Source organism: Diabrotica virgifera, chromosome 2, assembly GCF_917563875.1.
Source record: "Diabrotica virgifera virgifera chromosome 2, PGI_DIABVI_V3a".
Lineage (NCBI taxonomy): Eukaryota > Metazoa > Arthropoda > Insecta > Coleoptera > Chrysomelidae > Diabrotica > Diabrotica virgifera.
This window is the reverse complement of record NC_065444.1, coordinates 57404716-57421922: the sequence shown is the minus strand read 5'-3', so window position 1 is coordinate 57421922 and position 17207 is coordinate 57404716. Positions and strand designations below refer to the sequence as shown.

The 17207-nt window shown below is 32.7% G+C and overlaps 1 protein-coding gene across 5 annotated transcripts in view; it reads right to left on the bottom strand.

The window, feature by feature from the left end:
- LOC126880042 (myb-related protein B) overlaps positions 1-17207 on the bottom strand; it is a 240374-nt gene that overhangs the window by 114835 nt on the left and 108332 nt on the right. For all 5 annotated transcript variants that reach the window (XM_050643662.1, XM_050643665.1, XM_050643666.1 and 2 more), the window contains exons 2-3: positions 6394-6517; positions 2424-2573 (exon numbers count right to left, since the gene is read on the bottom strand). In XM_050643662.1, the coding sequence (XP_050499619.1) occupies positions 2424-2573; positions 6394-6517 (274 nt within the window). The remainder of the gene's footprint in view (positions 1-2423; positions 2574-6393; positions 6518-17207) is intronic.

The following is a 17207-nucleotide window of genomic DNA, read 5'->3' as shown; positions in this document are numbered from 1 at the left end:
GTTTCGCATTTTGACAGAAATTTGTATTCGTCATAATTTTTGAACGGTCAGATAGATGTGTCTCTTATTTTGGTCAATCGTTACACTATTGCCACCTAATCAACTGATTTATTCAAACTAGAAAAAAATCAGGTCCGGCTTTAAAAAATTAGTTCGTTTGGGTCTTAGAAAAAATTTCACCCTGTATACGCTTTTTGAAAACTCTAATATGAATTTTACAAATTAGACAAATAGGCAATTAAAATAACATATTTATTTTTTTCCGCACACGATTGCTTAATTTTTTATAAAAAAATCAAATTTGATTATGAATTAAAAGTTTGGTAAAGTGAACTATAGATTTAACAAAAATAACTTTTATTACCAAAATTAATTTTTTTTAACAAATATTTAATTTATGTTACCACCAATCAACTGATTTATTCAAACAAGAAAAAAATCAGGCCCGGATTTAAAAAATAAGTTCGTTTTGGTCTTAGAAAAAATTTCACCCTGTATACGCTTTTTGAAAACTCTAATATGATTTTTACAAATTAGACAAATAGGCAATTAAAATGGCATATTTATTTTTTCCCCACACGATTACAAGTTTGGTAAAATGAACCATAGATTTAAAAAAAATAGCTTTTATTACAAAAATGAATTTTTTTTGAACAAATATTTAATTTATGTTATCACCCAATCAACTGATTTATTCAAACTAGAAAAAAATCAGGCCCGGATTTAAAAAATTAGTTTGTTTGGGTCTTAGAAAAAATTTCACCTTGTATACGTTTTTTGAAAACTCTAATATGAATTTTACAAATAAGACAAGTAGGCAATTAAAACGGCATATTTATTTTTTCCTCACACGATTACTTATTTTTTTATTAAAAAATCAAATTTGACTATGCATAAAAAGTTTGGCAAAGTTTTTGCATAGATTTAAAAAAAATAACTTTTTTTACAAAAATTAATTTACAAAAACAACGTTTTTCTTAAAATTAAAAGTTTTACCATTTTTTTTTCTATAACACGTCTAGATCTAAAACTTCCCATAACACTTCTTTTGTACTCTATAGTTTAACATAGACGTGATCAAATTGATAAATTTTAAATTTTTCCACCTAATTTTTGCGATTTACAAGTTTGCAACTTTTAGAAGAAGAAGACTGAAAGTCTACAACAACTTTCATAGTCTTCACAATGGTAAGAGGTATGTGCTGTAAATATTTCAGAACAAAAATATTAAAATGGAACAGAGTTGTAGCGAGTTAAACCGTGAGTTCATTTTTTTTTTCATTTTTAGGTTAAAATTCCGATTTTGACAAATTTGATTTTTTAATAAAAAATTAAGTAATCGTGTGGGGAAAAAAATAAATATGCCATTTTAACTGCCTATTTGTCTTATTTGTAAAATTCATATTAGAGTTTTCAAAAAGCGTATACATGGTGAAATTTTTTCTAAGACCAAAACGAACTAATTTTTTAAATCCGGATCTGATTTTTCTCTAGTTTGAATAAATCAGTTGTTTGGATGGTAACATAAATTACTTATTTGTGCAAAAAAAATTAATTTTTGTAATATAAGTTATTTTTTTTAATCTATGCTTCACTTTACCAAACTTTTAATTCATAGTGAAATTTGATTTTTTTATAAAAAATTAAGTAATCGTGTGCGGAAAAAAATAAATATGCCATTTTAATTGCCTATTTGTCTAATTTGTAAAATTCATATTAGAGTTTTCAAAAAGCGTATACAGGGTGAAATTTTTTCTAAGACCAAAACGAACTAATTTTTTTAAAGCCGGATCTGATTTTTATTAGTTTGAATAAATTAGTTGATTAGGTGGTAATAGTGTAACGATTGGATAAAATAAGAGACACATCGACCTGACCGTTCAAAAATTATGACGAATACAAATTTCTGTCAAAATGCGAAACTCGCCCTGTATATTATTAAACAATGGGAGCAGACACTTTTTAATGGTCATTTGTTATTCCCCATAGGAGCCTCTATACGAGGTAGGAGTATGTACAGTTCCTCATGACTCACCCTGTATAACCATAATAATAACTAAAATGTAAAACTATGTGACGTCACGGGTCATTTGAACTATTTTATACCGCAGAAGACTTTAAATATGTATTTCTAAGTTATTACGAGTTTTTGAAGCGTGAAATTTTGGAAATATCATTTTTAAACAAAACTGAACATTATTATGTAATAAAAAAAATGTGCAAGTTCCCTATTAAGACCCATTATCAAACCAAGATTTTTTTTAATTCTTACCCCAGATCAAATATGAAAAGAGCATACAATACAAACTAGTTTTTTATGTAATGATAGTTAATACTATTTACTACAAAAAGGTCTTATCATTTGTGTCATTTGAATAATGTCACCCAAGAGTCTAGGAAAACTGGTTTTGCCCAGAACTCACCTCTTTCGTCCAAGGACCCTTCACTAAATCAGGATTGACGACTTTCGTCCATCGCTGTTGACACTGTACGTCAGACCTGTCAGGGAAGTGTTCGGCTATGACATCCCACTTTTCACTATATTCTTCCACTAATTGCTTCAACCTTGCGTCCTGGAAGGAAAAACCGGATCATTAGAGGAGTCAGCCTGAATTACCATGGTGTAATTTGTACCCGTCTTTTTGTCTGACTGCACATAAAATAAATGTCAACAATTTCGAATTTTACATTTAAATTGTTCTTCAATTAATCCATCATTTTGAAAATACATTAAGAGGCTACAGTAGCGATCAACAGGTAGCAACAAACGTGTTCCAAGATTGCGGCTCTAATTTTGAATATTTTGTCAAGATATTTGGCACACATATTCGTAATATAATAAAGAATGGCGGTACAATTTCAGAAATATGTTAGTACGTGGAAAATACTCTATAACTAAATAAAATATTGAAAAAAGGAGCCTGTACCGCCATTAAGAAGAAAAAAAATAAACTTTCTTCAAATAAACTTTTTATCTCATGCCTAGATTTTGTGTAATCTTGGAACTACTAAAATTTTTTATTTTTAACAAGAAATCGAACATATTATAACTAAATAACTAATTAGGCAACATAAGGAAATTATCACTGTCATTTTCTCTAATCTGTTCTGTCATCTTTATCAATATCTGTTCAGTGCAGTAGTGTGTTAATTTAAGAATTCGTTATAGGGCTTTTCATTCACAGTCATTTGTTTCGAGCTTCTGTCATGTGTCACATAATATTAATATATCTACGTCGTACGTTATTGGTAAATACCAATGATAGAAACCAAAGACGCATGACGTAGATATATTAATATTATGTGACACATGACAGAAGCTCGAAACAAATGACAATCGATGAAAAGTCCTATTGTTGTTTTATAGGAAAGTAGTGTTTATTGATAGTTAATTTATTATATATATTTGTTGTTGTATAAGCTGTTGACTTCTTTGAAAGAATAGATTGTTGTTAATTGTGAGTTTTAGTTATATGTAGGTAGGTAAGTATATTTTACGTAAAAATATTTCGAATTCTAATGCGAGTAGGTATATTAAGTTTTAGGAGGATTTTTTATTCTAAAAATATTATCAATAGTTTAACAAAATGGAAAAAGTAAATCAAACGAAAAATAAAGTGAAACCTTTTAAGAAAAAGTCCATTAAAAACCGTGCCAAAATTATGCGAAAATCGAAATTTGTTTCGCTTCACCACAAAAAATGAATATTTATTATTGTTTTATTATTAGTATTTCATGCAAATACCTTTCTAAATACCTATCTTAACATAAAATTTTCACCTATTTTGGTTTATTTTTATAAATATCTATTTATTAATAATAAAATCGTTTTCTATTACTTCCATTTAGCGCGACTATGATATTGTCAAAATATTAATCTTAGATATGTCAAAGATTACCACTGTTGCCAAAGTTTATGATACTATCTCCCGAAGTTATATTTTGTTGCTACCTGTTGATCGCTACTGTTTACTCTTAATTCCCGATCGTTGGTGTAATCAATAGTAGAAAGTACTGCCATTTTGTCAGAATATAAGCAAAACATAAACTAAACTTGTTTTAAATTTTTTTTTTCACATTGTTAAAAAGTTGTACAATATTTTAACATGTTTGAAACTTATACATACAAAAATTGGCAACCTTGCACAGGCGCTGTTATAATAATTCAATGCAAATGTCATAATAAACTATTTTCTAATTGATGGATTCGACCGTTACTTGATGGAAGTTCATTTTATCTAACAATAAAACACTGAAAACGGTTGTTTTCTATACTTCCACAAAATTTATTACAACTACAGCTGTTTCGGCAGAGTGCCTTTCTCAAGTGATTTAGATTACTATGGGTTTGCCTTTTTAAAGTGTTTAACTGAAGAGGTTGAGGAGTGGGGAGCTGTTTGTCTCGAGTTGGTCATTCAGAATTATATCTGTATTTTTCAATTTATTAATTTCCATATATTCTAATAAAGATAGCTTAAGGCCTTTATTTTGAATATGCAGAATTTGAAACTGTTTATTAAAAGAATGATTATGATCTAGAAGGTGAAGTACGTATGTAGAAGTGTCTGTTTTTCTATTGTTGAAAGCCCTTTTGTGTTCTGCTATCCGTTTGTCAAAGGTTCTGCCAGTTTGACCGATGTAAGTTTTCGGACAGTCACCACAAGTTAGTTTGTAAACACCACTCTGTAGTTGTTTTCTCTTTCGGCTCTTATTGTTCTTAATATATTTGCTTAAGTTGTTGTTAGTTCTGAAAGCTGGTGTTATTCCTTTCTTTTTTATGTATCTGGCTATTTTTGTTGTTATCTTGCCAGTATATGTGATAGAGCAGAAGGTACTGGGTTCTCTCTGTGTTGGTGGATAGACTAATTTCAGGGCTATCTTATGGAATTTTTGGTTTAAAATTTTGGTAATTGTTTGTTCAACATTATCGATTTGCACCGATCTGTTTAATGGATAAAAATTATTGGATATGTAATTTAGCATGTTAACAATTAAAAAAAAAACAAGGGTTGTCCGATCTAATCTTGTTCTAACTATAATTAATAAATAATTAAAAAATGACACTTTTTTTATGAATTTAAAAAAAAATTCGACGCGGCCTAATTTTATATCAGATTTTTGGATCATTCTAAACAAAAAAGGTCTTTTGTAATTTTTCTCTAAAGTTGATCGTTTTCGAATTATAAACAATTTAAAACTGAAAAAAGAACGAAAGATGACAATTTTCAAGGCTCAAAAACACAAGTAAAAATATCATTTTTGTAATCATCAAGTACATATATTATGTACCTACATAAATTCAAGTTCAAACCTTTTTCTATCAGGTCTCGATAAGAATTTTAGCTTTTAGCCATGTTTTATTCTAAAACATATTTTTTTAATTGTTAATGAGGAAGGTTCTTTATGGGGAGGCGGGCATTAACAACTAAAAAACAATGTTTCAGAATGAAATAAGTCCAAAAGACATCAAGAACTGATAGAATAAGGTTTGAACTTGAATTTAAGTACTTCGTAATTTCAAAAATGATATTTAATACTTATGTTTTTGAGCCTTGAAAATCGTTATCTTTCGTTCTTTTTCAGTTTTAAATTGTTTATAACTAGAAAACGATCAACTTTAGAGAAAAATTACAAAAGACCTTTTTTGTTTAGAATGACCTAAAAAATCTGAAACAATATCTGCCCGGGTCGAAATTTTTTTTTTAATTTATAAAAAAAATGTCAGTTTTTAATTATTAATTAATTATAGTTAGAACAAGATTAGATCGGGCAACCCTTGTTTTTTGTAATTGTTTACATGCTAAATTACATAGCCAATAAATATACAGAATATTTTGACAACAATGTAATTACCACTAGAATATCGGCCGCATTAGAACAACCCTTACCCACCAAAATTTATAAAAATCGTTCAAGCGGTTTCCGAGAAATTACCGTGTTTCCATACTTTCTAGCTACCCTGTATTATTTTTCGTAAGGATTCAACTTTATTCATTAAAATGTTTGTCTTTCCAGTCGATGTATGTAATTGTCAATAAGTGTGAAGAAAATATTTATACTTTTGTGTTACTCAAAGCTGATATATTTGCTTTAATTTCTAAAAAAAATTGTTAGAATGATTGTAGTGGTACCAATTTATTTTTGTATTCACCATAATTTATAACTTCACCATGTAATGTTTGTATACTCAATACTCAGTCTTACTACATTCTGATTCTACTGTACATTCACTAGGCTTAATAAATTTGGTGGGGTGTAATGACTCCAACCCCTCTACCTTTTTATACTTGTTACCCTCATTGTAATTCGTGAGGTATCAAAAATCCCTTGTTTGTAATGTGATACATAAGAGCTCATACTTTTTAAAATAACTTGGAATTTAATTCGACTTACCTCTTCTTTGCTCCACCGGCCTTTATTAATAGATTTGATCAACCTGGTGGGTTCAGCTCCGGCAGAATCGTCAGAATCTTCGTTACCACTAATATCTATATCCGAGTCTATTTCTTGTTTATATCTGTAACAAAAAATTACTTTTAGAGAAGGTGTTTGTACAAAATGTATCACAATGCCAAATAATTGTGGTATGTATTATAGTAAACTACTTGGCGCGAAAACTAACAAGAACTGAGACGAAAACAAAGGAATTCCAGTTATCTTGTTAAATTGACTCCAAAAATCCTATGCTTTTATAGTCCAGTCGGGTTAGACGAATAACAGGCCTAACCTTGCATTAGGAGTTGCCCCAAATTTTATTTTTCTAATCTTTAGGGAGGGTCAATATTAGTATAAATTTAAAATCTCGACTGAATTCCACCGTTGCGTTAGCCGCCATCTTGATTTTAAACGAGAACCGTTTTTGCTCAATATCTCCGCCATTTTCCATTTTTTGACAAAAAGTGTAAAAACTGAAATTGTTGAAAATGCGATTTTCTATAATTTCATTTATTATAATTTTTTTCGTGCGGTCGATATTTTCCGAGTTATGAGGGGAAAATAGTGAGAGTTGGAGTATAATTATTGAATTATCTCGTTTATTATTAGTTTTACAACAAATATGTACCTATACAAAAATGAAGAGAATTAAATTCTACACAATTTTCGTCTCCTTCATTTTTTGCTAAAATTAATATTTAAGGTAGTACGTATGCGGTAATGGCGCGAGCGTAAGACCGGATTGATTTTATAGCAATTGTTTTTGTTCAATATCTACGCCATTTTCAACTAAAATTGTTCAAAATATAATTTCCTACAATTTCTTTTTAACAATTTTTTTCATGCGGTTGATATTTTCCGAGTTACATGAGAAAATAGCAAAAAGTGGTGGGGGGAGCATAATTATTGAATTGAATTTTGTTTCCGAGCGGCCCCAAATTTTATAATTATATCCTTTAGGAGAGATCAATAGTAGTGCAAATTTAAAATCTCAACTGAATTCCGCGGTTGCATTAGCCGCCATATTGATTTTAAATGAGAACTGTTGTTGCTTAACATCTCCGCCATTTTCAACTTTCCGACATAAAGGGTGGGAAAGAAAATTGTTGGAAATGCAATTTCCTACAATTTCTTTGGCACAATTTTTTTATACGATCAATATTCTCCGAGTTAAGGGGGAAAATAATGGAAGCGGAGGGGAAGCATAATTATTGAATTGTCTCATTTATTATTAACTTTACGACATAACTGTACATAAAAAAAATAAAGAGAATTATATTTTATACAATTTTTGAAACTTCCAATGAAACATCAACCAAACTAAATATATAAAAGACATAAAAAGACATTATATACATTAAGTTCACTTAATTTTATTAACTAGCGGGTTTTATTGGTTGAATTTGTCTGTCGGTATTTTAAGTTTTATGTCAGCTAATATATCGTGATGTTTCAACAATTTTTTTTTAATTTTGGACCCTGTTGGGGGGAATTTTCCCATTCCCCCCCCCTTGTAGCGCCACTGGTTCTCTCGAAAAATTGTAGTAAATCGTAATTGCAACAATTTCAGTTCTTACACTTTTTGTCGAAAAGTTGAAAATGGCGGAGATATTGAACAAAAACAATTGCTACAAAATCAATCAGGTCTTACGCTCGCACCTTTACCACATACGTACTACCTTAAATATTAATTTTATCAAAAAAATGTATGGCATCAAAATTGTACAAAATTTAATTCTCTTCATTTTTGTATAGGTATATATTTGTTGTAAAACTAATAATAAACGAGATAATTCAATAATTATGCTACAACTGTCACTATTTTCCCCTCATAACTCGGAAAATATCGACCGCACGAAAAAAATTATAATATATGAAATTATAGAAAATCACATTTTCAACAATTTAAGTTTCTACACTTTTTGTGAAAAAATTGAAAATGGCGGAGATATTGAGCAAAAACGGTTCTCGTTTAAAATCAAGATGGCGGCTAACGCAACGGCGGAATTAAGTCGAGATTTTAAATTTATACTAATATTGACCCTCCCTAAAGATTAGAAAAATAAAATTTGGGGCAGCTCCTAATGCAAGGTCAAATGCTATCCCGACTGGGCTATTACCAGAGAAAGTATCACATATATGTTTGCTTCCAACTTCGTAAGATGGCGGTAGTGTCATTATTCATTTGGCGGTAAAATGAATATTTTTATTCCGGAACAATGACACTTTTCAGTTATGCTCTGACGTTTGACTCTAACGTATCGTTATTTATCAGGAAAACAGTTGTATTTCGAGAAGTGTCCTATGTATTTTTTGTTAATTTTTTAAATATTTTAAAAGAAAAGTGACATAACTCAAAATATTGATTTTTTTCTTTGTTAAATCAGGTGTCATAATTTTTTTGGTGTTGCTTCTTACACAATAATTATTAGAAGCATTCACTTATCCATGCTCTTCGTTTTTAATTTATAAATTTTAGCAGTTACCGTTTAAAACTTACACTTGAATTAAAATCTAAAAAAACCATTTTTGTCTCCCTGAAAAAGTTTTTTTTGAATTGTGACACTCTTTTTCCGAATGGGCGATATGTTACATACATGTAGGTTCTCAGATGTTAACGTCTAAAAGACCCACATTATTTTGCAATTACAAAGAACACAATTAAATATTCATCCTTGTAATGCCTTATCTACGCCTTATTTACGGCATAGATTACTTATAAATGTTTCAACCCTTTTTGATCAAGTGCCGGATGTAATAACTAACTCACAGGAAGTGACCTCTTATGAGGGTTCATCAAGCATATATTATCAAGCAGCAGTGTTAACACTAACTTAAGAAATAAGTATACTATAGATAGTCAATATTGCCGACTTGTGAATAAACTGCATGAAATACAATAAAATAAGATTCCATTAGTAAATCTAGAAGCAGTATAATGTAATACGCAATAAATATGAAGTTAAAGGGGTGTTGGGGTGTTTTATAGCGGTAGTACCTTTTATGAGAACGGCCACATCGAGCGTAATATACGGGAGATGGTTCGAAGTAACTGGTTCTCATAAGACATCCAACTGTCACTTATGGCTCCACGTGCCACACCCTGGGCAACTGCATTGGTCTGTAGGCTAAACTAAGTGAGGGTAACCACCGAGCGATTGCCGGTATAAGCAATCTTCACTTACTAGCCAACAGCTTCGGGTGGATGAGCTAGTAAGTGTTAGGGCACTCTTTTGTCCTGAGACTGAGAAATCGGTCTCGAAGGCGGATGAACCCTACAGAATGGTCAACGGCATAAGTATGCAGAAGGCAACGGGGAACCACTGCATTAAGGACTCATAGAGTACCCCTAGTAGTAATCATCATGGTGGACATGCAAAGGAGAAGTACTGATCATGGACATCGGATACCAAGATCCGGCAGAGGAAGACAAATAGATAAGTACAAGGCTTCCTCGGTCGTAAACCTGCGAAACCCTTGTAATAAGAAAAAGACAGCCATAAAAATTGCTACGTGGAATGTGAGGAGCTTATTCTCTTCGGGAAAATTAGATAACGCCGTGTTGGAAATGGATCGTTTGGGTATAGACATATTAGGCATAAGCGATACACAATGGCCAGGAAATGGCAAATGCCCCACAACTAATCATGGTATGTTTTATTATGCCGGAAGTGACACCACAACCCATCGATACGGAGTTGGAGTCATCATCTCAAAAAAATGGAAAGATGCTGTAGCAAATTTTACTCCATTCTCAGAGCGCGTGATGTCAATACAACTGAAAGATAAGAAGAACATAATAAACATCATACAAGTGTACGCTCCTACAGCAGACAAAGACGAAGAGGAAATAGAACAATTCTATAATAACTTAGAAGAGGTGATGAGAACAACAAAGAGACAACACATTAACATAGTAATGGGCGATCTGAACGCAAAGGTAGGTCAGGGTAAAGTTGGAGAACATGTCGGTGAATACGGCTTAGGTAATAGAAATGAAAGGGGTGATCGTTTAGTTCAGTTTTGTCAAAGCGAAGATTTAATAATAACTAATACATTCTTTAAATTACCCCCAAGGAGACTGTACACGTGGACGTCACCTCAACACACACAATAAAAAGTAATCAGAAACCAAATAGATTACATAATGGTGACAAAAAGATACCGTAATGCCGTGAAATCTACTAAAACTTACCCTGGAACTGATATCGGTTCGGATAATAATCCAGTAGTATCTGTGTTAGAAGCTAGACCAAAGAAAATGAGAAAAATCATCATCCCAACGTTAGACTTAAGTCAGCTTAAAAGTGAACACCGACGACAAACAGTGCGCGAAGAAATCAACACCGACCTCAGTGTAGCAGAAAACCAAATCCGCAGAACAGACAACATAGATGAAAAACTGAAGTATATAAACACTATAATAAGAACTACGGGAAAGAAACACCTAACCAAATCTCCAAAGAAACATAAGGTGTGGATGACACCAGACATACTAGAACTAATGGATGAAAGACGCAAATTGAAGAATAATTCAGAAAAATACAGAGAGGTTGATAAGAACATAAAGCAAATAATAAAGAAGGCCAAAGAATCATGGATTAAAGAACAATGTGTAGAAATGGAAGACTATGAAAGAAAGTATGACACATTCAATATACATAAAAAAGTAAAAGAACTTACAGGAACCCAAAGAAGACATCAAATAAGTTTGCTTAAGGACAAAGACGGAAATATTATTGTAGACTTAACAGAAAAAATTAATAGATGGAGTGAATACATAAGAGAATTGTTTGAGGACAACAGAAATATCATTGACAAGGTAAATGGTGAAACGGGACCTGAAATCCTAAAATGTGAAGTAGAAATGGCACTTAGAAATTCCAAAACTGGAAAGGCAAATGGACCCGATGAGGTTCCTACTGAATTACTAAAGCTCTTGAATGATGAATCAATAGGTATAATATTGCACTTATTTAACACAGTATACAATACTGGTATTATACCTCAAGAGTGGCTGCTGTCTACATTCGTTACACTGCCAAAGAAATCCAATGCAAAAGAATGTTCAGAACATCGAACAATATCTTTAATGAGCCATCTACTAAAGATATTTCTAAAAATCATCCACAACCGAGTTTATCAAAAGTTGGAGTCAGATATTAGTAATACACAGATGGGGTTCAGAAAAGTACTAGGTACTCGAGAAGCTCTCTTCGGTTTGAATGTTCTTACACAAAGATGCCTAGACGTTAATCAAGAAGTACATGCATGTTTTATCGATTTTGAAAAAGCGTTTGACAGAGTACGCCACGATAGGCTAAGAGACATTGTTGAAAGAAAAGACATAGATAATAAAGATCTGCGAATAATTCTCAACTTATATTGGAATCAGAAAGCTAACATCAAAATAGAAAACGAGATATCAAAAGCAATAGAAATACGTAGAGGAGTAAGACAGGGATGCATTTTGTCACCACTACTATTTAATGTATATAGTGAAAGCATCTGTCAGGAAGCCCTTTTGCAAGCAAATGAAGGAATCGTAATCAATGGAGAGGTTGTAAATAATATTCGATACGCAGACGACACTGTACTAGTTGCAAGAACAGTAGAAGAATTACAACGATTACTTACAAACATAAATATTGCTTGCAACAATTATGGCATAAACATTAATATCAAAAAAACCAAGTATATGGTCTTCAGTAAAATCATGACACAACCAGCACATATTAGTATAAACGGCATTCAAATTGGAGACTGGAGACCAAAACAATGAAATAAAGAGACGTATCAAAATTGCCAGGGCCACCTTCATAAAGATGAGAAAATTCTTCTGCAACAGAGATATAAGCATCCCTCTACGATTAAGAATGCTAAGTGGCTACGTATTTAACACGCTATTATACGGTGTAGAGGCCTGGACTCTCAAACAGAACAACATAAAAAATATTGAAAGTTTCGAGATGTGGTGCTACCGTCGAATGCTGAAGATAAGTTGGGTTGAAAGAATCACAAATCTTGAAGTAATACGAAGGATAGGAAGAGACCCAGAAATTTTATTAACGATAAAACGAAGAAAACTCGAGTATTTGGGTCACCTGATGAGAGGTCATAAATACGCATTACTTCAAAAGAAATGCAAGGAAAAATAGAAGGAAAACGGAATCCAGGCCGTAGAAGAATGTCGTGGATGCGGAATTTGAGAGAGTGGTTTGGCTGCACCACTAATGAACTTTTTAGGTCAGCTGTAAACAAAGTCAGGGTAGCCTTGATGATTTCCAATCTCCGATAGGAGTGGCACAAGAAGAAGAAGAAGATGAAGTTAAAAACAGTTCTAGATGAAGCAGTAACGTCAAATTTGGGTAGCCGTTAAAGCAAGTTGAGAATGCAAAATATGATGACCAGCAACTACACCAGATTCTTATACCGTGTGTTTACTTTTAAATTAGATATAGAAGTACACCCAATACGTGGCAACACTGCTTTTCCGCTTCCCCGTTTCCACTTCCCAATCGCGCGGATTTATTCAGTCATTCGTCGATTCTACAGTGGCAATGCAACTCATTCTAGTTGCCGATTTTAGCGTTTCCTTCAGTTGCGTATCTCTAATCGAAAATTAAATGTATCTAAGACATGTTAACTCCCAATTCCTTACTGAAAAAAATATGTCCCATCCCATTCATCATCATCATGGCACCTACACTCCCTTTGCACACTACCTCTTTGGTCTCTTCTGATTCATTTGTCGCGATGAATCAATCCGCATTAACATTTTTTTACAATTGGTTGTATGACTTGGCATCTTCTACAATTTTTCTCCATTTGTCCTGATTTTACTTGTGGTTACCCAACTCCCATCTTCTTAAGGTCCTCGGCTATCTGGTTCTCCCATCTGGTTTTGGGTCTTCCTCGGGGTCTGCCTGATACAGATCTCCATTTGGTAATTTTCTTGATAACGGCTTCTGGATTTCTCCTTTCTATATCTCCCATCCATCTGAGTCTCTGTGCCTTGATAAATCTGACGATGTCTTCTCCTTTTAGAAGTTCTCTTACTTAGTGGTTCATGAGGTTTCTAAATTCATTATTATACCTAAGTTTAGTGGGCCTGCTATCCTCTGAATTATTTTCCTCTCTAGGCTCCTCAATATTTCTTCCTCTATCTGAGTCAGACACATTACTTCAGCACCATAATATATGATTACTGGTCTAATTGCTGCTCTGTAAATTTTTAGTTTAGTATTCTGAGTAAGCTTCTTATCTTTGAGAAAGTTGTTGTATTTCCAGTAGGTTCTGTTTCCTGCCTGGATTCTTTCATTAATTACGATGCTTCCATCTCCATCATTAGTTCCATTAACTAAGACCCTAAGACCTAAGATATCTAAAGTATTCTACCTTTTCAAACTCATATTCACCAATATTTAAACTTGTCATTTTAATCGGATTTTTTATAGGTTAAGGTTTGGTCATGTTCAACGTCGAGACGTTAATCACCCAATACGAAGAATTGCTGAAGTGCAGATTCCTGGAAGGAGTAGGAGAGTAAGACCAAAGAAGACCTGGGGGTGACGATAAGGCAGGACATGTTGGTAAAGGGGATTGACATTGATATGACCCAAGATAGAATTGTGTGGAGAAATGCAATTAGGGAAGCCGACCCCGCATAGGGATAAGGCAAAGAGAATGATGATATTAATTGGATTTTTTCTTGAGCATAGTAGGTATTTTGTTTTGTTTTGATTTATTGCTAAACCTCTTTTGGACGCTTCCTTACATAACTTCGTAAATCCTTCCTTTCAACTGTTTAGGTTTCTGCTAATTAATGCTATGTCGTCAGCATACGCCACAAGTTGCGATGTCGATGTTATAATAATTGTACCTTTTATTTCTGTAGCTCTTATTGTTCCTTCTATAGCGACATAAATAAGTGACGTTGAGAGTTGCCTTGTCGTAGTACTCCACTTGCTATTTCTAAATTTTTGGTGATTCCGTTATCTGTTATTGCTGCAGTCGATCCTTCCATTGTCATTTTCATTTAATCAGCTTCCATCAGCTTTATAAGTTTCATTGGTATATCTAGGTTTTTCATGTGTTCTATTAGGTCGGGTCTTGTTAAGCCGTCAAAGGTTTGCTTGAAATCTATGAAAAAGATGTGAAAAAGTAATTACAGAGTGGTGTATACAAACTGCCATGTGGTGACTGTCTAAAAACTTACTTCGGTCGAACTGGCAGAACCTTTGACAAACGCATAGCAGAACACAAAAGGGCTTTCAACAAGGAAAACAGATTCTATGTATGGACGTCACCTTCTAGGTCATAATCATTCTTTTAATGAACAGTATCAAATCCTATCAAAGCTATCTTTATTATAATCTATAGAAATTAATAAATTAAAAAATACAAATATAATTCTGAATGACAAATTTGAGGCTCCCCATTCATTAACCTATTCAATTAGATTTTAAAGTGTAGACACATAGTAAAAACACATCCCTTAAGAAATGCACTCTGCTAAAAAGAAAATTTTGTGGAAGTGTTGAAAACAAAAGTTTTCATTGTTTTATTGTTAGATAAAATGAATTTCCATCAAGTAACGGTCGAATCCATCAATTATATTGCCTTGCATTGTCTCAACGCAAACGGAATTGGCAAGACACCAAGAAGTACCTCCCAGGAATAATTGCATTGAACATTGAATTGCCGCAGTCTAAAATAGCTTTTTATTACTTTAATTTTACCGACACAGATTGCTAAGAGAAAAAAATACATGAGTTACCTTTCAAAATATGCAAATTAAATACAATAAATTTCTCATAAAAAACAAAATTATTCGTATTCGAAAATTACACCCCATCGAAATGATTTTGTATAACTTCTAGCGACAAGTATTCAACACGCCACCATCACCATCACACCTGGAGCCGTTTTAGCGTTTTTCTACAAATTTTTATTGTAGAATAAAGGTTTTGTCGCCGTAAAGGCAAAGGCTACCGACCAGAGACCCCACAATTATTATTATATTCCAGAATTACGTGCGGTTATCGGAAACGCACTCATGATGGTAGTATAGAATGCGCCGTAGTCTTCGTGGGAACAAACTACGATTTCAGTTCTCAAATTAGTTGAGACGAGCAAATCAGGAAAACATCGGAGTAGAATCTATTTAATACTTTTATTTCATTCAATACTATAAATCAGCTGTTTTTTGTAGTTATATTATGACTGTTGTTTGAAATATTAAACCGATTCTTGAAGTTGTGATACAATACCATAAAGATACAGTTTCCAATGCTATATTAATTTAATAAACTATACTATACTTAGGATATTTTCACTGCAGGTCATTGATCATCTGGACAATGTTCAATATTCAGTATAGTAAAAGTAGTGGCAGGAAAATTTAAAATTAACAAAAATCCAAGTGGAAAATAAAATTCCTGTAGATGGACCATAAATCACAAAAGAAGATACTGGATCTTTGTAAAAGGTATATTTAAAATTCCCTAAATAAGGGTTATATTAAATAATAGAACGTTTTCGGATTAAAAAATTAATTATCAGTGTTACTAAAAGCCAATAATATGCATGTCTGAGCCATAAAAACTGGCGATCACCTTCTGCACAAAAATTATATACAATACCAAAGGTACATTAGGACTGTGGTACATACCAAAAGCATGCAGGTCAATAAGAGTGACTTTTGTATACAAGCCTGGCAAAACCCGACAGGAAAAAGCTAAGTTCGTACTAAAGTCATTCGTACTTAAGATTCTAGAGCAACTGCTTGATAGGTATATTAGAGATGATGTATTGATTGAAAGTTCGATACAACCAAGAGGAGATGTAGGGTGTTTTTTCGGTATAGAGGCAACATCCGACAACTCATATGAAGCAATCACAAGGGCAATTCGTCTAAAAGGAAAAGATGAAACAATCTGCAGATGGATATGCATGCTGAAGAGCCGTGTGATTGTGTGATATACGCAACATTACTGGGGGATACAATGTCGGCATAAGTAGCCAGAGGTTGTCTGCAGGAAGGAGCTTTGTCTACTCTTTTGTGGAATCTCATCATGGATATGCTGATAGCTAGATTTAATCGCACGGTCAGAGACATAATGAACGAGCTCTGACTGTAGAGTAGGGTGGAACGAAAGGATAGGAAAAAAAAATTTTGTTTCAAAGAACTTTCTAATAGCACTCGAAAGTTGCCTTTTCATGTCTACAATAAAACTACAAAATATTGTTGTTCTAGGTTTACATCTTGAGGTGCCGCAAGAGCATTGAAAATATAGGTTTTTAACAAAAAAATACAGACATTTTCAAATATTTTATATATTTAACCTGGTGCCATAGCTAACATTTCTTAGTCAAATATTGTTTATAATAACAGTTAACATTGCTATCATTGCTATATGTACACATTGCTATAAGATTTCTTCAGTTACAGTATTCCGCTTGATACTCAAAACATTGTTATTTATTTCAAACTTAAGAATAATCTTGTGGGAAGCAATATTTGCCCTAGCAAAGCCATTTCTTGCTTCTAGACCACAGACACTAAGAGATGACTCAGTCACGAGCTTTGTGACTCTTTCCACTGCCTTTGTATGACAGGGAAAACACTGAAAATCCACACACTGCAACAACTAGGGTATCTTGCTTCACTTATATACTTTAAGTCCTCGTCAGTTATATGTTTTATCATATGAGGTTCAGTAATTACTTCTTCCGTCCAGTTAATTACATCAATGTAGTCATTGGAATTA